The sequence below is a fragment of the Nicotiana tabacum genome, chromosome 24, assembly GCF_000715075.1.
Source record: "Nicotiana tabacum cultivar K326 chromosome 24, ASM71507v2, whole genome shotgun sequence".
In the NCBI taxonomy this organism is placed as follows: domain Eukaryota; kingdom Viridiplantae; phylum Streptophyta; class Magnoliopsida; order Solanales; family Solanaceae; genus Nicotiana; species Nicotiana tabacum.
In genome coordinates, this window is record NC_134103.1 from 89190041 (window position 1) to 89217731 (window position 27691).

Here is a 27691-nt window from a genome sequence, read left to right on the forward strand (position 1 = left end):
CTGTTCTACTATTTCTTTCATTCAGACAGTTGTATTTCTTTCAGACTATTACTTGTAGTAAATTCTAGAATGCTCGTGAATTGTGACTCCAGATCCGGGTGGTAGTAATTAATACAGTTTTATGATATTCCCCAATTATTATATTTCATCTTAGTTAATTATTGTTAATTACTGAATGGAAATAAGGAATTGGTTTAATAATTTTCTAACGTTGGCGTGCCTAGCAAGTGAAATGTTAGGCGCCATCACGGTCCTGTCGGTGGGAAATTCCGGGTCGTGACAAGTTGGTATCAGAACACTAGGTTGCCTAGGTCTCACGATTCACGAGCAAGCTTAGTAGAGTCTGAAGGATCGGTACGGAGACGTCTGTGCTTATCTTCCAGAGGCTATGAAGTTTAGCAACAAGTTTCACTTCTATTCTTCTCTGTCATGCGATTTTGCTTTCTCAATGCTGATTAAACTCTTCTACTCTTATTCCCTCGCAGATGGTGAGAACACGTACCGCTTCCTCAGTTGAGCAGCAGTCAGAGCCTCCAGTGGCAGCTTCTACGCGGGGCAGAGGTCGAGGCCCTGCCAGAGGCAGGGGAAGGGGACAGCCTAGAGCCCGAGCAGTAGCCCCAGCAGTGGAGCCTCAGATAGAGCTTGACGAGGAGGTTCCAACCCAGACTGTTCCTACCGGACTAGTTCAGGTTCCGGAGGGCTTCATTTCTACCCAGTACTTCAGGACGCTTTGGTCCGTTTGGTGGGCCTTATGGAGAGTGTGGCCCAGACTGGCTCATTTTCCATGGCACCATCAGTCTCTCAGGCTGGAGGAGGGGCCCAGACTCCCACCACTCCCGCTCCGGACCAGATAGCTCCCCAGTGTCAGGCTACAGCATCTCAGCCAGTCAGATTAGTTCAGCCGGTTATTGCGGCACAAGTCGGAGATGGGCCAGCTATGTCTTCTGAGGCTTTATGGAGATTGGGCAGGTTTACCAAGCTCTTTCCTGTTCACTTCAGTGGTGCTCCTTCAGAGGACCCCCAAGAGTATCCTGACAGCTGTCATGAGGTCCTACGAAACATGGGTATAGTGGAGACCAATGGGGTCGAATTTGCTGCATTTCAGATGACTGGTTCCGCCAAGAAATGATGGACAGATTACTTGTTGACCAGACCAGCTGGGTCGCTTGCTCTTACTTGAGACCAGTTCTCTCAGCTCTTCATAGAGATGTTTTTGCCTATCACATTGAGAGAGGAGTGTCGCCATCAGTTTGAGCGTCTCCAGCAGGGCGGTATGACTGTTACTCAGTATGAGACCCGTTTTGTGTATTTGGCCCATCATGCTATTCTTCTGCTTCCCACCGAGAGAGATAGGGTGAGGGGGTTTATTGATGGACTTGCTCAGCCTATCAGATTGCAGATGGCTAAGGAGACTGGGAGTGAGATTTCTTTTCAGGCGGCAACTAATGTCGCCAGACGAGTCAAAATGGTTCTTACTCAGGGAGGTCAGGGGTCTGATAAGAGACCTCGTCATTTCGGTTAGTTCAGCGGTGCCTCATCTAGAGGCAGGAGTATTTTTGGTAGAGGCCATCCTCCCAGACCGTTTCATTCAGCGCTCCAGGCATCCCACGGTGCCTTAGGTGGTCGTGGCCCTCAGATGCATTATTCCGACCAGCTAGCCTACGGTGCACCACCAACTCCTATTAGTGAACCTCCACTCCAGAGTTATTAGGGTGGTTATTCAGGTCGGCATGGTCAGTTTCAGGGTCAGCAATTACAGCAGCCGAGATTATGTTATACTTGTGGTGATCCGAGGCACATTGCTAGATTTTTCCCCTCGGGCAACGGGCAGCTCATAATATCAGAGTTCTCGTGCCATGGTTCCGGCACCAGTTGCTGCACCACCTGCTCAGCTAGCCAGAGGCAGGGGTCAGGCAGCTAGAGGTAGAGGCCAGACTGTTAGAGGTGGAGGTCAAGCCGTTAGAGGTGGAGACCATCCAGTTAGAGGCCATCCCAGGGACGTAGTTCAGGGTGGTGGGCCCCAACCCCAATGTTATGCTTTCCCAGCCAGGCCTGAGGCTGAGTCATCTGACGCTGTTATCACAGGTACTGTTTCAGTTTGCAGTATAGATGCTTCAGTACTATTTGATCCGGGGTCTACTTACTCCTATGTGTCATCCTATTTTGCCTCATATTTGGTTGTGCCCCGTGATTCCTTGAGTGCTCCTATGTATGCGTCCACACCAGTGGGGGATGCTATTGTTATAGATTGTGTTTATCGTTCGTGTGTGGTCACCTTTGGGAGTCTTGAGACTCATGTAGATTTTCTACTTCTCGATATGGTTGATTTTGATGTCATACTGGGTATGGATTGGCTATCACCTTATCATGCTATATTAGATTGTCACGCCAAGATAGTGACCTTAGCCTTGCAGGGGTTGCCTCGATTAGAGTGGAACGGGACTCTTGGCCATTCGACCAGCAGGGTTATCTCTTATGTGAAGGCTCGACATATGGTCTAGAAGGGGTGTCTAGCTTATTTGGCTTATGTCCGCGATTCTAGTACAGAGGTTCTTTCCGTGGATTCAGTGCCAGTTGTTCGTGAGTTTCCAGAGGTATTTCCTGCAGACCTGTTGGGGATGCCACTTGATAGGGACATTGATTTATGCATTGATTTGGCTCCGGGCACTCAGCCCATTTCCATTCCGCCATACCGCATGGCCCTGCCAGAGTTGAACGAATTAAAGGAGCAGTTGCAAGATTTTCTTGATAAGGGCTTCATTAGACCTAGTGTCTAGCTCTGGGGTGCACCTGTGTTGTTTGTGAAGAAGAAAGATGGATCGATGAGGATGTGTATAGATTATCGGTAGTTGAACAAAGTTACCATCAAGAACAAGTATCTATTGTCGAGAATTGATGATTTATTTGATCAGCTTCAGGGTGCCAAGGTGTTTTCAAAGATTGATTTGAGATCTGGCTACCATTAGTTGAGGATTAGGGCATCCGATGTTCCTAAGACAGCTTTCCGGACTTGGTATGGGCATTATGCATTTCTAGTGATGTCATTTGGGCTGACAAATGCCCCAACAACATTCATGGATTTGATGAACCGGGTGTTCAAACCCTACTTGGATTCCTTTATGGTTGTGTTTATTGATGATATCTTGATCTACTCCCACAATCGAGAGGAGCATGAGCAGCACCTTCTGATTGTTCTTCAGACTCTGAAAGAAAGCCAGTTATATGCTAAGTTCTCAAAATGTGAGTTTTGGTTGAGTTCAGTTGCTTTCTTGGGTCACGTTGTATCATCAGAGGGTATTTAGGTAGATCCTAAGAAGATTGAGGCAGTTCAGAACTGGCCTAGACCCACATCAGTTACAGAGATCCGTAGTTTCCTAGGTTTGGCGGGCTATTACCGTCGATTTTGGAGGAGTTTTCATCCATAGCAGACTCGTTGACCAGATTGACCCATAAGGGTGCCCCGTTCAGGTGGTCAGACGAGTGTGAAGCGAGCTTTCAGAAGCTCAAGACAGCTTTGACTACGGCACCGGTATTGGTGTTACCCACAGGTTCAGGACCTTATACAGTATATTGTGACGCATCCCGTATTGGTTTGGGTGCGGTATTGATGCATGGAGGCAAAGTTATTGCATATGCTTCGCGGCAGCTGAAGGTTCATGAGAAGAATTACCTTGTTCATGATCTAAAGCTGGCAGCCATTCTTCACGCACTGAAGATTTGGAGGCACTATCTTTATAGCGTGCCATGTGAGGTATTCACTAATCATCGGAGCTTGCAGTATTTGTTCAAGCAGAAGGAACTCAATTTGAGGAAGAGGAGGTGGCTGGAGCTATTGAAAGACTATGATATCACCATATTGTATCATCCCGGGAAGGCCAATGTGGTGGCCGATGCTTTGAGTAGAAAGTCAGCCAGTATGGGTAGCCTTGCATATATTCCAGTTGGTGAGAGACCGCTTGCATTAGATGTTCAGGACTTGGCCAAACAGTTTGTGAGGTTGGATGTTTCTGAGCCCAGCCGTGTTCTAGCTTGTACAGTTACTCGGTCTTCTTTGTTTGAGCGCATCAGAGATCGGCAGGATGACGATCCTCATTTACTTGTCCTTAGAGACACAGTGCGGCACGATGGTGACAAGCAGGTTACTGTTGGAGATGACAGAGTTTTGAGGATGTAGGGTCGTATTTGTGTGCCTAATGTGGATGGACTTCGTGAGTTGATTCTTGAGGAGGCCCACAGTTCCCGATATTCTATTCATCCGGGCACCTCCAAGATGTATCAAGACTTGAGGCAGCATTATTGGTGGAGGCGAATGAAGAAAGACATAGTTGCTTATGTAGCTCGGTGCCTAAATTGCCAGTAGGTAAAGTGTGAGCATCAGAGACCTGGTGGTTTACTTCAGAGGTTAGAGATTCCTGAGTGGAAGTGGGAGCGTATCACTATGGATTTTGTTGTTGGACTCCCACGGACTTAGAGGAAGTTCGATGCAGTTTGGGTCATTGTGGACATGCTGATTAAGTCAGCGCATTTCATTCCAGTGATAGTTACCTATTCCTCGGAGCGATTGGCAGAGATTTACATCCGGGAGATCGTCCGTCTTCACGGTGTGCCCGTGTCTACTATATCTGACCGAGGTACACAATTCACCTCGCACTTCTGGAGGGCAGTACAACGTGAGTTGGGTACGCGGGTTGAGTTGAGCACAACATTCCATCCTCAGACGGACGGGCAGTCCGAGCGCACTATCCAGATCATGGAGGATATGCTCCGCGCATGTGTTATAGACTTTGGAGTATCGTGGGATCAGTTCTTGCCCCTTGCAGAGTTCGCCTACAACAACAGCTACCAGCTGAGCATTCAGATGGCTCCCTATGAGGCATTATATGGTAGGCGGTATCGGTCGCCAGTTGGGTGGTTCGAGCCGGGAGAGGCTCAGTTGTTGGGCACAGACTTAGTACAGGATGCCTTGGATAAGGTCAAGATTATTCAGGATCGACTTCGCACAGCTCAGTCCAGGCAGAAGAGTTATGTCGACCTCAGAGTTCGTGATGTTGCATTCATGGTCGGAGAGAGAGTGTTACTTCTAGTATCACCCATGAAGGGTGTAATGAGGTTCGGAAAGAAGGGCAAGTTGAGCCCTAGGTATATCGGACCTTTTGAGATTCTGGAGAGAGTGGGAGAGGTGGCTTACAGGCTTACGTTTCCACCTAGTTTAGCAGTTATTTATCCGGTATTCCACTTGTCCATTCTTCAAAAGTATCACGGCGATCCGTCCCATGTATTAGATTTCAGCTATGTCCAGTTGGACAAGGATTTGACTTAAGAGGAGGAGCCGGTGGCTATTTTAGCCCGGCAAGTTCGTCAGTTGAGATCAAAGAGTTACCCTTCAGTTCGAGTGTAGTGGAGAGGTCATCCTTTTGAGGCAGCTACTTGGGAGTCCGAGTCCGATATGCAGAATAGTTCAAGTCCGAGTCCGAGTTAGAGGACGAACGGTTATTTTAGAGGTGGAGAATGTAATGACCCAAAAGGTCATCTTATGTTTTACAACTCAAATCTGCGCTCTTAAGCCTTAAAAATCTCATTTTTATGCTCCTCAATTTGCATGAGCAATCCGGGCATGTTTCCGGAAAGCTTTTATGCTGAAAAATGATGAAAATAAAAATTTATGCCTTAAAAGTTTATTTTAGTTGACTTCGGTCAACACTTTTGGTAAACGGGCCCGGATCCGTATTTTGCCAGTCCCGGTGGGTCTGTATCGAATTGTGGAACCTGGGCGTATGCCCGGAATCAAATTCGGAGGTCCCTAACTTGATTTATGAATTTTTGAAAAACATTAAAAGTCTAAAAATTATTTGTTTTTAAGAATTGATTGATGTTTGGCATTGTTAGTACCAGGTCTGTATTTTGGTTCCGGAACCCGGTGTATGTTCATTATGATATTTAATACTTTTCTTTGTAATTTGGTGAGAAACGGAGTTGATTTGATGTGATTCGGACGTCTAGTTGAGAAAATAGAAATTTTAAAGTGTTCTTGAGAATTTCATTTGATTTGGTGCTAAATTCGGAGTTCTAGGTGTTATTTTGGCAATTTGATCGCGCAAGCAGGTCCGTATGATGTTTTTAGACTTGTGTTCATGTTTGGTTTGGAGCCCCGAGGGCTCGGGTGAGTTTCGGATAGGCCACAGGATATTTTGGACTAGGGAAAAATCTAGTTTTCTGCAGATTTTGGTGGCTGGCATATCCTTCTTCGCGTTAGCAAATGTCCTCTCGCGAACGCGAAGAGTAAACTGGTGAGGCTGAGACTACTTCTTCGCAAACGCGAAGGCCTGGTCGTGAACGCAAAGTGATGGGAAATTTACCCTTCGCGAACGCGACCGGCTCATCGTGAACGCAAAGCACTTGGGGACCTGGGTGGGTGGGGGGGGGATTGGTCGTTCCTTCATCGCGAACACGAGCAATGTCTCGCGAGCACAAAGGCTATGGGGGAGTAACCATCGCGAACGCGAGAAGCATCTCGCGAATGCGAAGGCTTGGCAGCTAGTACCCTTCGCGAATGCGACAGTGTCCTCGCGAACGCAATGCACACTGTCGCTCAGTGCATAAAACAGAATCAAACGCAGGTTTAAGCCATTTCTTCAACATTTTTCAAAAACCAAACGGGTATAGGAGATTTTCAAGAGTCATTTTCTTCCCCAAAGTGTTGGTAAGTTATTCTAAACCATTTCCTTCCAATTACCCATTACATTTCTTGAATTATCAACCTAAAATCTAGAATTTTCATGGTAGAATTAGGAGTTAGGGTAGAAACTATGAATTTTGGAAATTGGGGGATTTAGACTGCAATTTGAGGTCAGATTCCAAAACTAATTACATATTCGGGCTCGGGGGGTGAATGGGTAAATGAATTTTGGTACGAACCTCGAATTTTGACCAAGTGTGCCCGGGGTCGATTTTTCGACTTTTTGGAGAAAAATTTGGGAAATTTAATTTATGCAATATAATTGATTTCTTTAGAAATATTTGATATTATTGAGTCATTTTTGAATAGATACAAGTGGTTTGGAGATGAATTCCAAAGGAAAGGCTGTGATTGAGAATTAAGTGGCTTTTGGAGCGAGGTAAGTGTTGTGTCTAACCCTGACTTGAGGGAATTAGGAACCTTAGATTACTTGCTAAGTGAAATTCATGCGAGCGGCGTATATGTGAGGTGACGAGTACTTATGCGCCGCCAATTTACCTGTTTTCCATGTTTCTCTATTTTTCTTATATTGTCTCTTTCCTATGCCTAATTGCTACGTGTTATACTAGTGTTGTTCAATTTATCGTTCTTATCATGTTTACTGATTTTCTGGTGATAATTGAGTTTTTATTTCAAAGTTGAGATTAATATTATGGAACCAAATGTTGAAGTAAGGTTTGTGCTTTTTATTCTCTCTCCCTGTTGTTATTTATGCATTGCATTATGGTAAAGGAGAGTGTTAATGCACGAAGGGTGATGCTGTGCCATATTGTGAGTGTTAATGCACGAAGGGTGATGTTGTCCCATATTGTGAGTGTTAATACGAAGGGTGATGTCATGCCATATTGTGAGTGTTAATGCATGAAGGGTGATGCCATGCCATATTGTAAGTGTAAAAGCACGAAGGGTGATGTCGTACCATGATATGAGAGTTAATGCACGAATGGTGATGCCGTGCCATTTCTATTAATTTTATGGTGAGATTGAGAGTAAAAGCATGAAGGGTGATGCCGGGCATTTTTCCTTACTATATTCACTATTCCTGTTGATTCATGGTATATTGACTGTTCTGGTGATCATTCTGTTGTAGTTTTTTATCTTGTATTCCCCTCAGTATGTTCCCCTCCCGACATTTCCTGTTTAGTTCTTCATTTCTGTATTTGTATATACACTGTTAAATTGTACAGGTTGATTTGTAGGTGCCTTGCCTTAGCCTCGTCACTACTTCGTTGAGGTTAGGCTCAACACTTACCAGTACATGGGGTCGGTTGTACTGATACTGCACTCTGCACTTTCTATGTAGATTTTTATACCAACCCGGGTTGATCGAGATTTTGCTATTGGTCCGCTGTCCGGAGACTCAAGGTAGATCTGTCGGCGTTCACAGACCTTGAAGTCCCCGTCTATCTTTTCTGTTCTACTATTCTTTCATTCAGACAGTTGTATTTCTTTCAGACTATTACTTGTAGTAAATTCTAGAATGCTCGTGAATTGTGACTCCAGATCCGAGTGGTAGTAATTAATACAGTTTTATGATATTTTCTAATTATTATATTTCATCTTCGTTAATTATTGTTAATTACTGAATGGAAATAAGGAATTGGTTTAATGATTTTCTAACATTGGCTTGCCTAGCAAGTGAAAGGTTAGGCGCTATCACGGTCCCGTCGGTGAAAAATTTCGGGTCGTGACAAAAATAATCCTACGTTTAACGACAGACGTGACACTACGTTAATCAAATTAATGTGTTGGCGTCTTTTGACTGGGCCACGTGACACTCTTGTCCAAAAACAAATATGAGTAAAACTAAAAAAGCTAGGTTTCAACATTTTCATTATCTGATGGGTTAAAATTCGGGTTCAGGTGAATTGAATAAAACCCAAATCTAAAAATCAGAGAATTCAATTCTTTATTTTGTTTATTTTACTTTTATGTTGATATATATAAACAAACATTTGCATGAAGAATTGGTCAAAATAGGGATGTGGGATTTAATCGTTAAGGAACTAAATAAACACTTTGGTCATCGTTTACAGTAGATTTGGGCTATTGTTAAAGGAAAATTCGAGGAATCCTCCGATCGATGGATTAACCATTTGGACTTGTAGAGAGAGAAAAAAAAATTAAATAAAGAGAAAAACACAATGTTTCAGAACTGGCGGAAGATATTTGCAGCAAAAAAAATACACATCACTTTTTTGGGTGGAAATATGGAGGAATGAGGGAATGGAGCATTTTGAGAAATATGGAGGAACCTTGTGTGTATTAACACAATGAACACCATTGCTTCTCTTGATACCACAAAAGGAATTAGAACTAGATTGATTCATTAGTTGCTGCTCTGATTTGGTCTCTTGCTTTGAAATTTCATTTTCTGATGAGGAAAGAAAACCTAGGGTTGGATGGGAAAGAAAATATAGGGTCGGATTAGGCAAGTGGGTTGAAATAAGACCCATTTTTTAGTTTTAGTCTGAGGTTGTCACGTGGCCCAGTAATAAATCGACACGTCATTAAATTGAAGGCACACATGTTTTTGCCATTAGACGTGGGGGAAATTTTATTTATAGAATTAACGTCATGTGCTTTTTTGGACGGATAGATGGACGGAGGGTACCTATAAGCCATTTAACAAATGATAGAGGTAGTTTAGGCCATTTTCCTTACATTACCCTACACTTTTATGTATTGCAGGAATGGTTACAAATATTCGAAATTTTTATTGATCAAGAGATAACTTCAAATAATCTCCCTAATACAATTAACACACATAGACTTGTTCAAAAGTTCTATACTTGTACTCTTATTTGAAAAAGAAAAGGGCAGCCCGATGCACTAAGCTCCCGCTATGTGCGAAAATTTAAAGAGATTGTAGCTAGTGGGAACGGAACCAATGACCTCATAATATTTTAGAACCCCCTTGACCACTAAGACATACCTTTGGGTTGTAATTTTTCTCTATTAAGTTCTCAAATAGCCTATTATTTTAATTTAATCTCGCTGATGTGCGTCCAAATCAATTATGGTAGAGTTAATATATTGGTGAAAAAAAGGTATGACGCATGGATCATCAGCAAGGTGACAAGTGGCAGATTCAGTTAAGTAAATTAAAAGAATTGAAGAGGCATGAGCGGAATACCCCGGTGTTTTCCTAGAAAAGGTACCAGCCCTGACAGCTGAAAAAGAAGAAATAGGTACGAAATGGATGAAGACAATAAAGAGGGAAGGTTCATGAATCTGTTATAAATAAGGAAGTGGAATCGACATTGATAGTAGTTACAAAAACTTCTCAGTCATTAATGCTACCGTTACAATTATATATGGTAACGTGCAATCAAGGAAAATAATGCCATTAACAAACCAGAATAAAGTAGGAAAACCGTTATACTTATGTACCCTTACATAAGGATCTGATCCTCATTTGTAAAGGCATCTCAATTTTTATCAATATATGCAATTAATCTTTTACTTTAATCAAAAGGTTCAACAAGAAAGCGAAGTAATTTTGGTTATCAGTAACCCAATTTCCTCTTGATGTTGAATTTGACCGAGAAATCTATTTTTGGGTTAAACAAATTGGTTCCGTTACTGAGAATCGGATAATCTGTTTACTTTCTAAACTTTATTTTCGCAACAAAACATGTCTACTACTAACGAGAACAACCAACTGAATCAACAAGGTGGAACTCCACCACATCACACACCTACAACTACTCCTCAGCACTCATGAGAAGTTCACCTGAAAGGTTTGCTTCGCGCACTAATGGGTAACATGGAGGTGAACAAACCGTTGAGCAGGATGCTTTGAAGCAGTTGATTGCAGAACAAGTGAACAAAGCGTTGTAGGCTTTTGCTAGAGGATTACCCAACGCAGCACAAACTCCACCACTAGTTAATACAACCACCTTGAAGAATCCTCGTTCAGGACTCAATAACCCTGGAAGTGGAGAAATACCCAATAAATCTCGCGATGGAGGGTCAGGTACACCAAATAAATCTAATTTATAAAGTTTAGTACTAACTTTGCAGAAAAAGTTGAAGGAACAAAATGAGCAAATAGAACAAATACCTAGCGTGCCTCCTATGATCGAAGGTGTGGATATTGACAAGTATTCACAACAACCCTGGAAGCGAAGAGCAACACCTTTGCCAATTTTTAAAAAGTTTAAAATGCCTGATATTCCTAAATATGACGGGATATCCGACCCACGGGATCATGTTACTGCGTTTACTACAAGCGTGAACGACAATGATTTAACCAAGCAGGAGATTGAATCGATTTTGGTTAAGAAATTTGGAAAAACACTCTCAAAAGGGGCGTTAACATGGTACTCACTCTTACCTGAAAACTCAATTGATTCTTTTGCTAAGCTTGTAGATTCATTTATAAAGACGCATATAGGGGCTCAGAAAGAGTACAGAATTGCTCAGAGAATTCGTTGATAGATTCCAACATGAGAGAATGATGCTGCCGCAAATACCTAATAACTCAACGGTTATGGAATTTGCAAGCAACTCGAACGCGAAAAGTTCAGAAGCCACGAGGAGGCTGGAAGAAAGTTTGCGGGAGTTTCCTGCAATGATTTGGAATGATGTGTACAATCGATGTAGCACGAAGCTATGAATAGAAGATAATATAGTTACACAGCCAAGGGTAGATGAAAGTCCAGGTTCAAGACTCTTAGAATCAGAGATACGGTCTGGTAAAAATAGGTACGAGTCTTACATGGGACCTGCAGGGTGAGATTCTCGACCTAAACAAGAGAATGCACGTTTTGATTCAAGATCAAGGCAAAAAGAAACGAGTTCTTCTTCCAGATTAAAAAGGAGCGAGACGCCCGAAGCAATGATTCCAGCACTCAAGCAAGAATAGGAGATTATAGCTTTAACGTCAGCACTTCTGAATTGGTGGTTGTTCTAAGAGGAATATGAGATAAGGTGCGATGGTCAAAAGAGATGAGATCAGATCTAAATAAAAGGAACCCAGATTTCTTGTGCGAGTTTCACAATGACCATGGCCATAGAACAACAGACTGCGGGCTTTTGCAAGGGAAAGTCAAATATCTACTGAAGCAAGGTTATCTTACTGATATGTTCAGTGAGAAAGGGAGACAATCATACATGAAAAACTTGCAATAACCCCCAAAGCCTCTATAACCAAAGAGAACGGTACATGTCATAACCGGAGGAGATGAAGTTAATGGGGTAACGTACACGACTGCAAAAATGACATCAAAGGTCACTGTCACTCACGGGAGACGAGTTTTCCAAGTCTTGGAAGGTGACAGTATAATGTTTGATGACGAAGATGCAGATGGCTTGATGATTCCTCACAACGATGCACTGGTAATATCTTTACTTGTACATGATACTAATGTAAAACAAGTTTTGATTGACCCATGTAGCTCAGTAAATATCATTTTGCTGAGAGTGGTAAATGAAATGCAAACCAATGATAAGGTCATACCAAAGGCACGGTCTTTATCTGAATTTGATAATTTAAGCATCGTTATGAAAGGAGAAGTTGTACTATCTACATTTATAGAATGAGTCATCAAAGATACAAAGTTCCAGATAATAGACGCGGACAAGGCCTAAAATATAATCTTGGGAAGGCCATGGATTCATGATATGGATGTTGTCCCATCCACGTTGCATCAAGTTATCAAATTCCCTTCATAGTGAGGGATCTGACAAATCTGAAGAGATCAACAGGCTTCACAGAGCATTAATTCAGTGGTGATTGCAAATACAACAGCCACCGATGCAGACACAGAATAACAATTAAAGAATTCAGTTGGGGACGCTTCTATCCATACCTCAACTGAAAACACACAAGGTCAGACTGATGTGGATTCAAGACCTGATGTGATTCAAGAGCTAGAGGAAAATGAAAACATCAAAACAACCACGGAGGAGCTCGAAGCTGTGATATTATTTGTCACCTGGCCAGATAAAAAAGTTTACATCAGAGGGAATTTGAGACCAGAAATGAAAGGTAAGTTTATTGAATTTTTACATGTTAACGCAGATTGCTTTGCTTGGTCACATTCAGATATGACAGATATACCACCAGAGGTGATGACTCATAAACTAAATGAGGATCTGTTACCCACCTGTCAAGTAAAAGAAAAAGACGCAAGGGGTATTCAAACATCAAGTAATCCAAGATGAGGTACAAAAACTTCTAAAAAAATGGTTCAATACGAGAGGTAAAGTACCTCGACTGGTTAGCTAATATTTTTGTGGTTCCAAAAAAGAATGAAAAATGGCGAGTTTGTGTAGATTATACTGATTTAATAAGGCTTGTACTAAAGATTCATTTTCTTTACCACAAATAGATCAATTAATTGATTCTACCGCAGATCATGAGCTTTTAAGTTGTTTAGATGCCTATTGTGGTTATAATCAGATAAAAATGGACCCTTTAGATGAGGAAAAAACTCATTTATCACAGACATGGGGACTTATTGCTATAAAGTCATGCCATTTGTTTTGAAAAGTGCTGGAGCCACATATCAAAGATTGGTGACCAAAATATTTCAAGAACACTTGGGAAAAACTATGGAGGTCTACATAGACGATATGTTGGTCAAGTTAACACATGCATGGGATCATTTTTAACATTTGGCTGAGTCCTTTGAAATTCTTCGCAAGTATAACATGAAGTTAAATCCGAAAAAGTGCGCTTTTGGCGTAGCTTTAGGTAAATATTTAGGTTTTCTTGTTTTTAATAGAGGTATTGAAGTAAATCCTGCACAGATCAATGGTGTTGAAGAAATATCAGATGTACTCATGAACAAGAAAGAAGTACAGAGATTAACATGTAGAATAGCGGCTCTGGGAAGGTCTATATCCAAGTCATCGGAAAAATGTTGTAAGTTCTTTTTAGTATTATAAAAGCAAAATCAGTTTGAATGGACTAACGAGTGTCAACAAGCTTTGAAGGATTTTAAGGCATATCTGTCAGATCCACCTCTGTTAGCAAAACCAAAAGACTGAGAGAGATTGCTCATCTACCTTACTGTATCAGAAGTAGCGGTCACCGCGGTATTGGTACGTGAAGATAAAGGTAAACAATCTACGATTTATTATGTTAGTAAGTCTTTACTGGATGCTGAGACACGGTATCCTCACCTAGAAAAACTTGCTTTAGCTTTAATTATGGTATCAGGGAAGTTACAACCTTATTTTCAGTATCATCCTATTTCAGTTATAATTGCTTTTCCATTAAGGAATTTATTGCATAAACAAGAATTATTAGGAATGTTAGCTAAATGGACTATAGAACTCAGTGAATATGATATTATATATCAGCCTAGAACCACTATAAAATGTCAGGTGTTAGCAGATTTTGTAGCAGATTATAGATCAAGCTTAATTCCTGAAGAAAAGAAACCACTACGAATATTTACCGGAGCTAATTCGGGGGCTTGGACATTGTTTACCGACGGTTCCTCGAATGTTAAAGGAGCAGGTTTGGGGATTTTTTTAATTCCACCCTCGAGAGAAATAATAAGACAGGCGATAAAATATTACCCAATTGCTAACAATGAGGCACAGTATGAAGTTGTGATTGCAGGCTTGGAACTCACACGGGAGCTTGGTATTGAACTAACCGTGATCAAAAGTGACTCGCAGCTAGTAGTCAATCAAATGCAGGGGAATTACGTAGCAAGATAGACACGAATGCATCAGTACCTCGAAAAGGCACGAGAATTGTTTAGGCAGTTCCAGACATGAAAAGTTGTACAAATACCTAGGGAAGAAAATTCAGAAGCAGACGCATTGAAAAATCTTGCATCTGTCGCCGATTCAACAAATGCATAAAATGTTATTGTGGTACATTTATTTCATTCGGCCATCGACCAAACCAAGAGTGAGGTAAATTTCAATAATTTAATTTGGGATTGGAGAAACGAATTTGTGAACTTTTTGCAGTATGGTATTTTGCCTGAGGATAAAAAGAAATCCCGATTGTTACGGTTGAAGGATGCTCAGTATTGCTTAATTCATGAGAACTTATATCGCAAAATGTTTGGACCATCACAAACAGATTATGGAATGAGAGAAGTACACGAGGGGTATTGTGGAAATCATGTCGGGAGAAGATCGTTGGTGAAGACATTAATAAGAGCAGGATACTACTGGCCAAAAATGGAAGAGGAAGTAGAAAACTTTGTAGCAAGGTGCGATAAATGCCAACGATATAGTAATAATAAGCATCGACCGGCGAAATTGCTGCATTCAGTTATATCACCATGGCCCTTCATGAAATGAGGGATGGATATCGTAGGACCTTTGCCTCAAGCTAAAGGAAAGGTACAGTTTTTGTTAATTCGAACGGATTATTTCTCAAACTTGGTAGAAGCAGGTGCTTTTAAACAGGTACGAGAAAAAGAAGTTATGGATTACATTTGGACAAATATCATATGTCGATTTGGAGTCCCAAAGGAGAGTGTTTGTGACAATGGGCCGCAATTCATAGGTGCGAAAGTCACTAACGTTTTCCAAAGCTGGCAGATTAAACAGATCGCTTGTGCACCTTACCACCCAGTGGGTAACGGGAAAGCTGAGTCGACAAATAAGGTTATAATCAACAACTTAAAAAAGCGATTAGAAAAGTCAAAAGGCAAATGGCCAGAAGTACTACTAAGTGTGTTATGGGCTTACAGAACGGCGGCAAAGACTAGCACAGGAGAAACCCCAATTTGACTTGTGTATGGAATGAAAGCTCTAATTCAAGTAGATATAGACGAACCAAGCACGAGATGCACACATACTAGTGAGGCAACAAATGAAGAAGGGCTACAAGTAAATTTGGATTTGATGGAAGAAAGGAGAGAAGCAGCATTAATTCGGATGGCTGCTCAAAAGCAGATAATTGAACGATATTATATCAGGAAGGCAAACCTGAGGTACTTCAAAATTGGGGACTTCGTCCTCAAAAAGGTATTCCGATCAACAAAAGGAGCAAAGAAGGAAAGTTCAGTCCAAATTGGGAAGGCTCCTATAGGGTTAGAGGAATTACTGGAAAAGGAGCAAATGAATTGGAAATAATGGACGACAAGGTGTTACCAGCACACTGGAATGCAGTCTATTTGAAGAAATATTACTTCTAAAAGAGGTTAATACCCACGGTCAGGTATTATGCAAGTTCAATTTTATTGCATATTTAAATTTTACTAACCGTTTTAGATGATAGAAAAACAAGTTGGCCTGTTCCAAATGATAATATTAGACCCGAAAGACATGCGGAATACTTAATTATTCCCGGTCTAGGTTACAACATTTTTTATGGAAAAATGGTTATGTAGTCATCATCTAAAAGATTACATCCGAGTCTGGTATGTATTTCCTTTTTCAAGAAAAGAACCAAAAGTAAGGAGTTGATCCAGTGTTCGAGATCTCATGCTTCAATGATCTAACATATGGGGGGGCTGGGGGGGAAGGATACACAAGGAAAAAAGATGTATACAACAAGAGCATAATTCAACTAGAATTAAAACCTTGAAGAAACCCTTGAAGAAAATGTTAAAATTTCAAAGACGTTCAAGCTCGCGGAAAGGATGGGTAGTAAAAAGTACAAAATACTCCCACGAGCATCTAGGTTAAGGCCACAAATTTAATCACGGGAAAATATACCCATATTTTTAAACCCGCTACAATGAAAGCAGTTATGAAAATATTGTACAAACTTATTTATTTGAAAGTTCAAAAATAATAAAATTTCTTCAAATTATTTCATGTTTCATATCTTTCCACCAATATGAAGATGAGACGTCATCTTCATCAGTGTTGTTAATATAAAAGGGTCCTTTTTTATAAAACCCATGCATATTGAAGTCGCAATCTACTAAAGCATTTGAAGTGCAAGAATAAGCTCAAAAATTCAAAGAGCAGAAAGAATAATATGCAGCAAAATCAAAAAGATATTTATATCATTACCCTAAAAATAGGGACGGTAAATCTTCCAAAAATCTTTCAAAAACTATACAAAAACAAAAACAATTGTTACACCCCATATTTTTGTACGTAAGAGTACGTTGTAAGTGAATTGATGTAAGCTTGAAAATGAAATCCTCTTCAAAAGTATATAAAGTAATTTAATGATGTTACATCCCATTTTCGCAAGCCTGTAAGAGTTATCATTCGGGTCCAAATGTTTCTAAGGGAACATGTTGTTACATCCCGTACTTCAGACGTCACTATCATTATAAGATTATCTAATGTAAGCTCAAAAAGGACGAAATCATTCTACAAGGATAAGAAAGGTTTACCGAAATCTAAAGTAAGTTAAGATGAATATGAGACTGGTTAATCATGATTTAAATGAGTTTTAAGTCATGATATGACTATATATGATGTTTGGATATGAAATATAAAGTTTGGAAAAAATCGGATTTAAGTTGCGGAAAAATCAAGCTAAGATTTGCCTTGTAACGAGTCATTTTGAGAAATTAATTCGTAAGTTTTATGATGTCATTTTGGTACATATATCATACCAAAATGAAGGTATTTGAACCTAGTTTCCAACAGTCCAAACCATTTATTCATACGATATTGAGGTAGAGAAATATAAATTTTAAAAGTAGGGTCGCCAAGTCATGTCGCCGCACTTCAAAGGTTTCTAGGCCAGGTTGCGAGGCAGTTTTCTACCAATATATTGGGATTTATAGGGATATCTTTATATTTAATTAAATTCCCATGTATCTAGTTTCTAAAGCTGTAAACCGTTTGTCGATACGACGCTAGAGTAGAGAGATATCCGTATTTTTACGAGACTGCGCAAGCAGCTTGATTGGGACCCACTTGAGATGGCCACCGACCCCACGTCTTTTAAAAGACGTTTCAGCCTCATTTCGGGTCATTTCTCACCCAAATTTCGTCCAAAAGCTCTCCAAAACCCTCCCTAACATATCCCAAGAACAAACTCAAGGGGAATCAACTCAAATTATCATCAAAAGTGTTAGAGACTACAAAAGAGTCTCTATAGTGTTGTGGTGTGATTGAGGGTTGTTGTGAGCTACACCAGCTGGGGATTTCAAGTTGTATATACTTCCTAAGGTATGTAAATCATATTTTTGGTTGTGCTTAAGGTTAATCATGTGTTGTTTGAGGTATTTGAGTTAAAATCTTCAATATAGTAATTGACATGGCATAATGAATCGTTATCGTTTTTTTTTGTGGGCTATGTTGAGGCTATATATATGGTTTGTTGTGGCTGGAAATCGTTATAAATAGTTTGATTATGTTGTGGCTACTGTTGTTTAGCTTATCTATGTGCTAATTCAGTGGATTGAAGAAGATAATATGAAAAACAAGAGGTTGACGATAAAGGTTAAGGTGTTAGGCGTGTGGACTATTTTTGAAGATTATTCTTTTGATGTTTTGGGATGAAAATGATATGATAAGGATAAGTATGATGTTATATAAGTTGTAGGCGGATTCATGGAAAATGAATTGGATTAAATTATATTTTGTTAACTGTAAATCTAGCTTGCCGCTCAAAATGGTTGTTGAAGTAATCAGAGAGCTTATTGTGAATAAGATTGTTGTTGTTTGGGCTGTTTGGTGACTTTTCGTAACTTATGGGATGTAGTAAAAACAAGGGAGGTGCTGTCTATTTTCTTGTAGAATATCGGTTTTTAAATATGAGAGTTACAATACTTATATGATGACGACGAAGTCGGGTTACTCATTGTAGACGTAAGAAGATCATATTAAGCTTGGTTGACGATTGGAGAGAAGATTGCAAAGGTATGTTAAGGCTATCCCTTCTTTCCTTTTGGCATGATCCATATGATGTAACGAAATGAGCAAGCATGCAACTTTCAGAAATGATTCTATTCTTAGAAGTACTAGGGGTACCTATGTTCTTGGTTCCCCATGTGTCCTATTATTCTATCATCTGTTCATGGGTCTCAGAAAATACGTAAGTTGATAAAGTTTATTTCATGATTTAACCAAAGGCATGTTGATCTTATGACATTCCGAGAGATCTTACTAACTTACTTCATTATGCATTGCATTCATTTATACATGTACATTGACTCATGACCAGATGGTGTTATATACGCATATATTATATGTATATGGATATGAAAAAAGGTTATGGCGTTATATACGCACCACCACCTGATCAGCTGGTATACGTTGATGATTTTGCCCACAGTGGCTGAGATGATATGATAGGATGCCCTTAGAGTCTTGATGATGTTATGAACGCATATACTAATGCATGGTATGACATTTATATGCACATGCATGGCATTATAAATTTTTCATGATTCACAGAGCTATTCAGAGTTACAGGTTGAGTTCTTTACTCCATATTTCTTTCATGTCTTTTATATACTGTTGTCATGCCTTACATACTCGGTACGTTATTTGTACTGACGTTCCTTTTGCCTGGGGACGCTTCATTTCATGCCCGCAGGTCCTGATAGACAGTTTGAGAGTCCTCCTAGTAGGCTATCAGCTCAGCGGAAGGTGTTGGTGCACTCCACTTGTTCCGGAGTTGCCTATTTGGTCAGTATGATTTAGACATGTATTAATTGGTATGGTGGGACCCTGTCCCAACCTTTATGATGTTTATGTACTCTTAGAGGCTTGTAGACAGATGTCATGTATATGGATACTTGTATGGACTTGTCAGCCTATGTTTTGATATACAAATAATCATGTCGGCCTTATAGGCCCGTATGTCGCATGCATAAGCTTCTATATCATGTTGGGTCATCCCATGTCGAGTATTCTCTTATGTTTAATTCTAGTTATCTCATGATGAAATTTCCTGTTCATTTACCCATGATAGTATGAAAAGAAGGATACGTTAAGTTGGTACTCGGTTGAGTTAGGCACCGGGTGCCCGTCGCATCCCTACAGTTTGGGTCGTGATAAAAACAAAGACGAGAGTTAAAACAAAATCAAACTACTTCCACAAAAGCCAAGGGTACAAAAATTAGGGAGCATCATCCACGGGAGAAGAGGGATTAACTTGAGAAGACGAGGGTTGAGCATCAGCTTCACTAGGAGTAAGTCTATCACCATCACTTTTGGAACTTTCATCCTCGGGTGTTGAGAAGCTTTGAAGTTGTTGAGTCTGTTCAATCGTCTCTTCAGCTTTTGTAATTTCAGCGTTAAGGTCAAAACCCTCCTGGCTAGCTTCAATTAGAGTCTCAAAGCGAGTGTTCAAGAAAGTCCAACTAACATCAAGTGTTAACTTGTCTTCAAGGGACTCATAATCCTTCTCCCACTCCTCAATTTCAGCTTTCAACTCTTCTTTTTCTTCTTTTAAGGCTTAAAAAGATGCCTTTAAAGGAGTAAGACAACACTCAAGGAACTAAATCTTTTCCACTAAGGCACGGAAGTCTTCTTGATCCTGGTGAGCATATGTACCAGATCACTCGCATATACCTCTTTTTTTGGTTAAGGAGCTCTTTCAAGCTTCTTATTTCTTCAATTACCTTGGAGTGTTGTTTAGCGAATGAGGATTCCAATCTGTCCTTCTCTTTTTCAACTTGATTGGAGGAGGCTTTCAAAACCGTTAGTTCAGCGGTGATTATCCTCAGCTATTGTTCTAAAGCTCCTTTCTCCTCAGCAAGAACGTCTTTCTCTAGTTGAAGGACTTCGAATTGCTCTTTCCAATTATCATCCTCGGTGCGCAACTCATTCACCTGTTTATCTGTCCAAGAAATTCTTCTCATAAGCTCCGTACGTGTCAAATTGTTCTATAAAAAGACAAAAGAAGGGGAGTTAGGAACGTGAAAGGAAGGAGAGGAAAGTAAAAGAGTAAAGATATACCTTGAGGAAAGAATGGATGATGTCATTCATCAGCGTCAAAGAACTGTGAAACTCGAGCTTTTTCCTTTCTACGGGACCAAGCAATGGTTTTAACCATACCGCAACTTGTCCAGACTTCTTCAAACAATTCCCACCATCGGGGACTTCAATTAGAACTTTCTTCATACCTCGTCTACCGCTAGAAAGCTCAGTTTCTTCACGAGAAGCAGCAGCGAGGGAAACTACTGGGTGATTGTAGGCGGAGAAACAAGGGGATTAACAGCGGGAGCAACTAATGTCATCGGAAGAGAGGAAAGTGGCGGCTCTTTTGAGACAGGACCAAATTCTTCTTCACCCTAAAAACCTTGGTCAAAGAACCTGTCAATGGGTCTTGAGGGGGGTTTATCAAAATTACCAGCATCTTTATCATAGATGTACAAATCGGTATTCTCTGGCTCATTCACGAGACTAAAAAGGATTGAAGTTGGGGGGGGGGGGATCTTGAAAAACTTGGGCTTCATCATTTGAAATCACGTGCCTTCTGATTCGTGGTTTCCTCACTAAGGAACCTTCTTCGGTATCCTCTTCATCTTCAGAACCATGGGCTTCGACATTTTTCCTCTTGGAGGAAGGCATGCTTAAAATATATTCTTGTGCTGAGCTTACAGAAAGCTTCGCAGAAGGAACAGAAGCGGGAATGATGCCACGAATGACAAACCCCGAAAAAAGGGAAAAGAGTATATGTATTAAAAGAAACGAACAAACAAAAGAGAAGAAAAACTATGGAGGTAAAAATTTACCGGGGTTTTCACTTTCTATCCAAATTTCTGTGAAAGAAAATTTTCAGGATCTTTTATCCATTGGAGCAACGGTCAACATTTTTTCTACCCAATTACGGCAGTCAGGAATTTCTTTAAAGACTTCCATGGTTGCTAAAAAATGAAGATACACTCATGTGAAGAAAATCAAAACAACAAGAAAAGTAAGAAAATAAGAGGAAAAACACTTGCGTGCAAAGTTTCGCTTTTCAGGGAAAGACATGTTTCATCACCCATTAACACACGAGTGGAGGTGACAACAAATCGAGCATACCAACCACGGTCACGGTCATCCTCGGGGCTAGCTAAAATCCTTTTACTTCTAGCCACAAGGAAAAGACACCTTCACGAAAGAGTTTTGGGGAATATAAGTGGAGCAAATGATAGTAGGTAAAAGAAGCAGATTCAGTTAAGTAAATTAAAAGAATTGAAAAGGCACGAACGGAATACCCCCGATGTTTTGCCAGAAAAGGTACCGACCCTGACTGCTGAAAAAATAGAAATAGGTACGAAAGGGATGAAGATCATAAAGAGGGAAGGTTCATGAATCTGTCATAAATAAGGAAGGGGAATTGACATTGATATTAGTTACGAAGAATCTTCAGTCATTAATGACACCGTTACAGTTATATATGGTAACGTGCAATCAAGTCAATTAATGACATTAATAACACAGAATAAAGTAGGAAAACCGTTATAATTATGTACCCTTATATAAGGATCTGAATCTCATTTGTCAAGGCATCTAAATTCTTATCAATATATGCAATTATTCTTTTACTTTAATCAAAAGGTTCAAACCGCAATTGGGAGAGATTAGCGATATACTTTGAGTTTTCTTTCCTTGTCTTTCTATTTCCATCATTCTTTTTTCAGATTATCAAGAAAGTGAAGTAATTTTGGTTATCAGTAACCTAATTTCCTCTTGATATTGACTTTAACCGAGAAATTTATTTTTGGGTTAAACAGATACCTCTTAATGTCAACTTCAATATTTGTTAGTGATATAATTTACTGGTTTTCAAAGCCAAAGAAACCATAAGGCATTTTAGTTAGTATAATAATTAAGGTCAATGACGTTAAGCTAATGGCATTTTTCTCTTCAGTGCCCAAACGATGGAGACCGGTGAATGTGCCAATTGCCTTTTGACAAAAAGTCTGTCCTGAATAATGATCACCTACTACCAGATTTCTTAAAACAAAACGAAGGAGCCAGAAATTACAAAATAAAAATTAAAAACTAAACTATACTATTTCGTCACGTTACTTCATTTTAATTAGAATTGAATTTAAAATCTAAAGTTAATGGGTTCAAAATCAGAATGAGTAAAATTCTTTCTCATCAGTATATTTGAGGCGAAAATTATAGTTAAAATTCGTTTTGATCCAGGAATTCAAAGACTAACATGTCCTAGAAACTATGAACTAGAGGCTATACACAACAGTGGAAAAATATTTACTAAAGTATAAGGCAATGACTATAATATTGATGGGAGATTGCTTTGCACAAACTATTTCAACACAATCTGATTTCTACGAAGATACCGCTACAAAAACTACCGCGTCTTTCAAACTCAAAGCAACAACAAAACACGGCCTTTCCTACTATTCAATCCGCTTTCGCTTACCAATTCTACAATTCCCTTCATACACAAATAGCATACACACATACACACATTAAACCAAAGACAGAAGAAACACCTATATATATTCATCTCCTCTTACCACCAAAGGATATATCATTCTCATCTCTACTATTGTAACCTATAGTACACCAAAGGAACAAATAAACAGTATAAGTTGGTATTTATTTTTTCATTCTTGTTTTGGTTAAGCTATGGCAGAATCCCACTTGAACGGAGCATATTATGGCCCTTCAATTCCGCCATCGTCGAAAACCTATCACCACCATGGCCGCGGCAGCAGCTGCAACCCATGTAGCTGTCTCTTTGGCTGCCTCTGCAATTGCATTTTCCAAATATTCTTCACCATTCTTGTCATCATTGGAGTCGCTGCATTAGTTCTATGGCTCGTTCTTCGTCCTAACAAAGTCAAATTCTACGTGACCGATGCAACGTTGACACAGTTCGATTTGTCCACCACAAACAACACTATAAACTATGATCTTGCTCTTAATATGACTATTAGAAACCCCAACAAACGTATTGGAATTTACTACGATTCAATTGAAGCTAGAGCTATGTATCAAGGTGAAAGATTTGCTAGTCAAAATTTGGAACCATTTTATCAGGGTCACAAGAATACTAGTAGCTTACATCCAGTGTTCAAAGGTCAGAGCTTGGTTCTATTGGGAGACAGAGAGAAAACCAACTACAATAATGAGAAGAATGCAGGGGTTTATGAGATGGAAGTGAAGCTTTCCATGCGTATAAGACTAAAGTTTGGTTGGATTAAAACACGCAAAATTAAGCCAAAGATTGAGTGTGATTTCAAGGTTCCTCTGGAGTCTAATGGCAGATCATCATCTGCTAATTTCGAGGAAACTAGATGCCATCTTGATTGGTAGTTTTCTTCTATCATCGCACCATTGTTGATCATCTTCACATTTCGATGGAGTTTATTTTTGTTTTTTATTATTTATTGTATTTCCTGTATTCTTTGGAATTTCGATATTAGCGGATATTCTTGATTATTGGATTTCTATCACTTTTGATTTTCCGTCATTGACTTAGTGTTCATTAATGTAAATAAATAATTACTTTTATTTTTGCTGATTTTCTTAGCTCTGGAAATTCTTTACTTTAATTTTTTAATTACTTTGGATGTTGATTAGAGTTGTCGATTTAAATGTAAACTCTTAATGGGACTAGGATTCAACCAATTAAACTCTCTCCCTCTCCTTCCTTTTCTATCTTCTTCCTCAGTAATACAACTATTATACAAAATATATACCAAATTATTGCAAGTCCTGAGAACGTTTCTAGCTTGGTCTTAATTGTTTCTCATTAATGTAGGTTCTGCTTTGGTTTTGATCCATTATCCTACACTTGTACCCCTAATTCGGAAAGAGAAAATGTTTAGCAATTATTTTTAGGTTCTCAAATAGCCAACAAATTTCTCTGATGTGAGTTCGAATTATTTCATGGCAAAGTTATCTCTTAAGGTCAATTTCACTATCTATTAGTGATATAAACTAAGTGAATTTCCAAGAAAAAGAAACCACAAGGTATTTTAGTATAAGATCAATGATGTTTAGCTAATGGCATTGTTTTATCTTCAATACCCAAATGATGGAGACCGGTGAATGTGACTAGCCAATAGCCATTTGCCAAAAAGTCTGTCCTGACTGTTACCACTTGCTGCCAAATTTTTTAAATTACAAAAAAAGAAGGAATATTGCATCAACTTTTTAAAAGTTTCAGAGGCAATTAGACTTTTTAGTTTACAATTCAGCAATCCTAAACAACTCGAAAGGAGGCAGAAATTACAGAGGAAAAATTACTGCACAATATTCGTGACATTACTTCATTTTGGCCAGCAGAGGCAAAAACGAAAAATTGCTCATCTTTCTAAACGTATTTTTACAATAATTTGTTTAAAAATTCAATTCAGGAAATATTATTATAAACCAAATCGATGGGAAAAGTCTTTACTCGAGGTATTAAGAGAGATATGTCCAGCGTCCCATAAATGCTATAGCTAATTTTATGGATATGTTGTTAGATGTTTATCAGTTATCATAAGTTTACATGCTCGAAAACAATCTTTTGGACTAGGCATGTGTAATATGTTTCCATTTCACAGAGATTACGAAAAAGAATCATTTTTGTCTCGGTTTCAAATCTTAACTGAGGTAAAAAAAAACATTGATGATTTCTTCTTATATGTCTAAGTCTGGATGGATATAAATATCCGATACATATGTTGATAGGAGATAACAGATAACTCGTTTAATTAATAAAGGTTTGTATATAGTTGGTTAGAATACTATAATTATAAAAATAAAAAAATTACTAAGACAATGTTAATGTGATTTGGCATATTAGGGAAGTGGTAGGCTGGTGGGCACATTATGTTCGACTAGTGGGGTAAAAATAGACAGCACAACTGCCCACGGGACGCACAAACATTACATGAAATGAAGTTCTGACCAAAATTCCAATGTAAACACATACACAACATATGTGCACATACATTGGTGATGGAATTAGAATTCACTTTATTGGTACATATTAAAGTGATGGAGCAACTAGTTATTCAAAGAATGCTTACTGTTACATTAACCACATCAATAATGTTCTCGAAGGAAAAACAAATGTTGAAGATTCAGAAGTTAAAACTCAGAACAACAATTTCACGAGTTCAAGTGCCAAAACTTCTTAGATTTAACTTCCAAGGAATCGTGAATTTTTCTATGGAATTGCGAGTCTCTTTGATTTTTGTTTGTGGTGCACTATTTCCGGGCAACCATCCTTGAAAGATTGCGTATTAGTAGTTTTGTGAACGTCTAAAATGAACTGGACAAGCAATCAGCTGAAGCTATGGGATGTAAAAATTCATTGGTAGAGAAGTGTTTTAACTTAGGTACTATAAATCACATGTTACTGCCAGGGTAGGGAGGGTGATAACTGCCCAATTTATTAGACGAGACTAATGATTTTATTTCAAGTAATATTGCTTAACATGTCAAGGTAGGTAATTGTAACTACCTACTAGTTTAGTATAAATCGCTCTTCTCATGCCTCTTTAAAATTATATCTTGTTAACTGAGAAAAAAAAAATGTAATTTAAATGTAGAGAATAAGAAATAGAGACTAAACAACAGAAAAAAATTTGACTAATAATTAAGTCAATGACTATAATCTTGATTGGAAATTGTTAACACAACCTTCCCTGATTTCGACGAAGGTACCACTATAAAAACTACCGCGTCTTTCAAACTCTAACCCCTTCAAAACACGGCATTTTCAACTATTTTATCCGCTTTTGCTTACCAATTACACTATTCCCATCTACCACAAAAGACCAAAACAGACGTGTCTATATATATATTCATCTTCATCCACTAAAGGGACATCCTCATATCCATTTTTTTTGCTGCATATATACTCAATAGAAACACAGAAATTTTAAGTTACTGCATTTCTTGTTTTCCTTTAGGTGCTATGCCAGAACCCCATCTGAACGGAGCCTGTTATGGCCCTTCAATTTCCCCACCAACAAAAACCTACCACCGTAGTCGCGGCGGCAGCAGCTGCAACCCATGTAGCTGCCTCTGCAGCTGCATTTGCAATTGCATCTGCCAAATTATCTTCACACTTCTCATCATCGTCGGAGTTATTGCATTAGTTCTTTGGCTCGTTCTTCGTCCTAACAAAGTTAAATTCTACGTGACCGATACCACGTTGACTCAGTTCGATTTGTCCACCACAAACAACACTATAAACTATGATCTTGCTCTTAATATGACTATTAGAAACCCCAACAAGCGTATTGGAATTTACTACGATTCAATTGAAGCTAGAGCTTTGTATCAAGGCGAAAGATTTGCTAGTCAAAATTTGGAACCATTTTATCAGGGTCACAAGAATACTAGCAACTTGCGTTCTGTGTTCAAAGGACAGAGCTTGGTTTTATTGGGAGACAAAGAGAAATCCAACTATAATAATGAGAAGAATTTAGGGGTATATGAGATGGAAGTGAAGCTTTACATGCGTATTAGGCTAAAGTTTGGTTGGATCAAAACGCGCAAAATTAAGCCAAAGATTGAGTGTGATTTTAAGGTTCCTCTGCAGTCTAATGGCAGATCATCATCTGCTAATTTTGAGGAAACCAGATGCCATCTTGATTGGTAGTTCAATTCTCTTTTTTTTTTGTTCGTAGATTTATTTGTTTTCATATATTCTTTACATTATTACATTTCTAGCCCTTCTGTTTTTTCGATCTTTAGAGTTTAGCATTCACGGACATAGATATGTTATTTGGTTATTGTTGTGAAATAAATAAATAATATGTTTCTTTTTTAAAACATGCTGGTAGTCCATTATTATCACTGAGTATTGCTTGCATTCGTTGTTATTTGGACGCTTATTAGAGTTCTGTAGGTGGGTCAAGAAGATACCAAATCCAAATTTATTATTGTTAACATAATAATGTTGTCCTTCTCATTTCAAATAGAGTTCAAAAATTAAGGTCAAAAGAAAAATAACATTTTATTCAAAATAAAAATGCAAAATAAAAATAACATTTCATGAAAGAGCGCCTCTAATATAAATTTTTGCTTAAAGAGTACCTTAACTGCATTATATATTTTTTGTTTGACTAGATTAATTTACTTGTATTGTTCTTTGTTTATTTTTCCATCTTAATTGTTGGGTTATATGACAATTATTTT

At 39.0% G+C, this 27691-nt stretch overlaps 1 protein-coding gene and 2 pseudogenes across 1 annotated transcript; all 3 read left to right on the forward strand.

The window, feature by feature from the left end:
• The first annotated feature begins 15016 nt into the window (after window positions 1–15016).
• Window positions 15017–15448, forward strand: LOC142178298 (uncharacterized). The gene has a single exon (XM_075247629.1). The coding sequence runs from the start codon at window positions 15017–15019 to the stop codon at window positions 15446–15448; it is 432 nt and encodes a 143-aa protein (XP_075103730.1).
• Window positions 15449–22994: 7546 nt separating this feature from the next.
• Window positions 22995–24015, forward strand: LOC107780118 (NDR1/HIN1-like protein 10; annotated as a pseudogene).
• Window positions 24016–26305: 2290 nt separating this feature from the next.
• LOC107780119 (NDR1/HIN1-like protein 10) lies at window positions 26306–27325 on the forward strand (annotated as a pseudogene).
• The last annotated feature ends 366 nt before the right edge of the window (window positions 27326–27691 follow it).

What these genes read in the sequence shown, in the direction of transcription:
- LOC142178298 (XM_075247629.1), top strand. Translation starts at nt 15,017, where the DNA reads ATGGATATCGTAGGACCTTTGCCTCAAGCTAAAGGAAAGGTACAGTTT.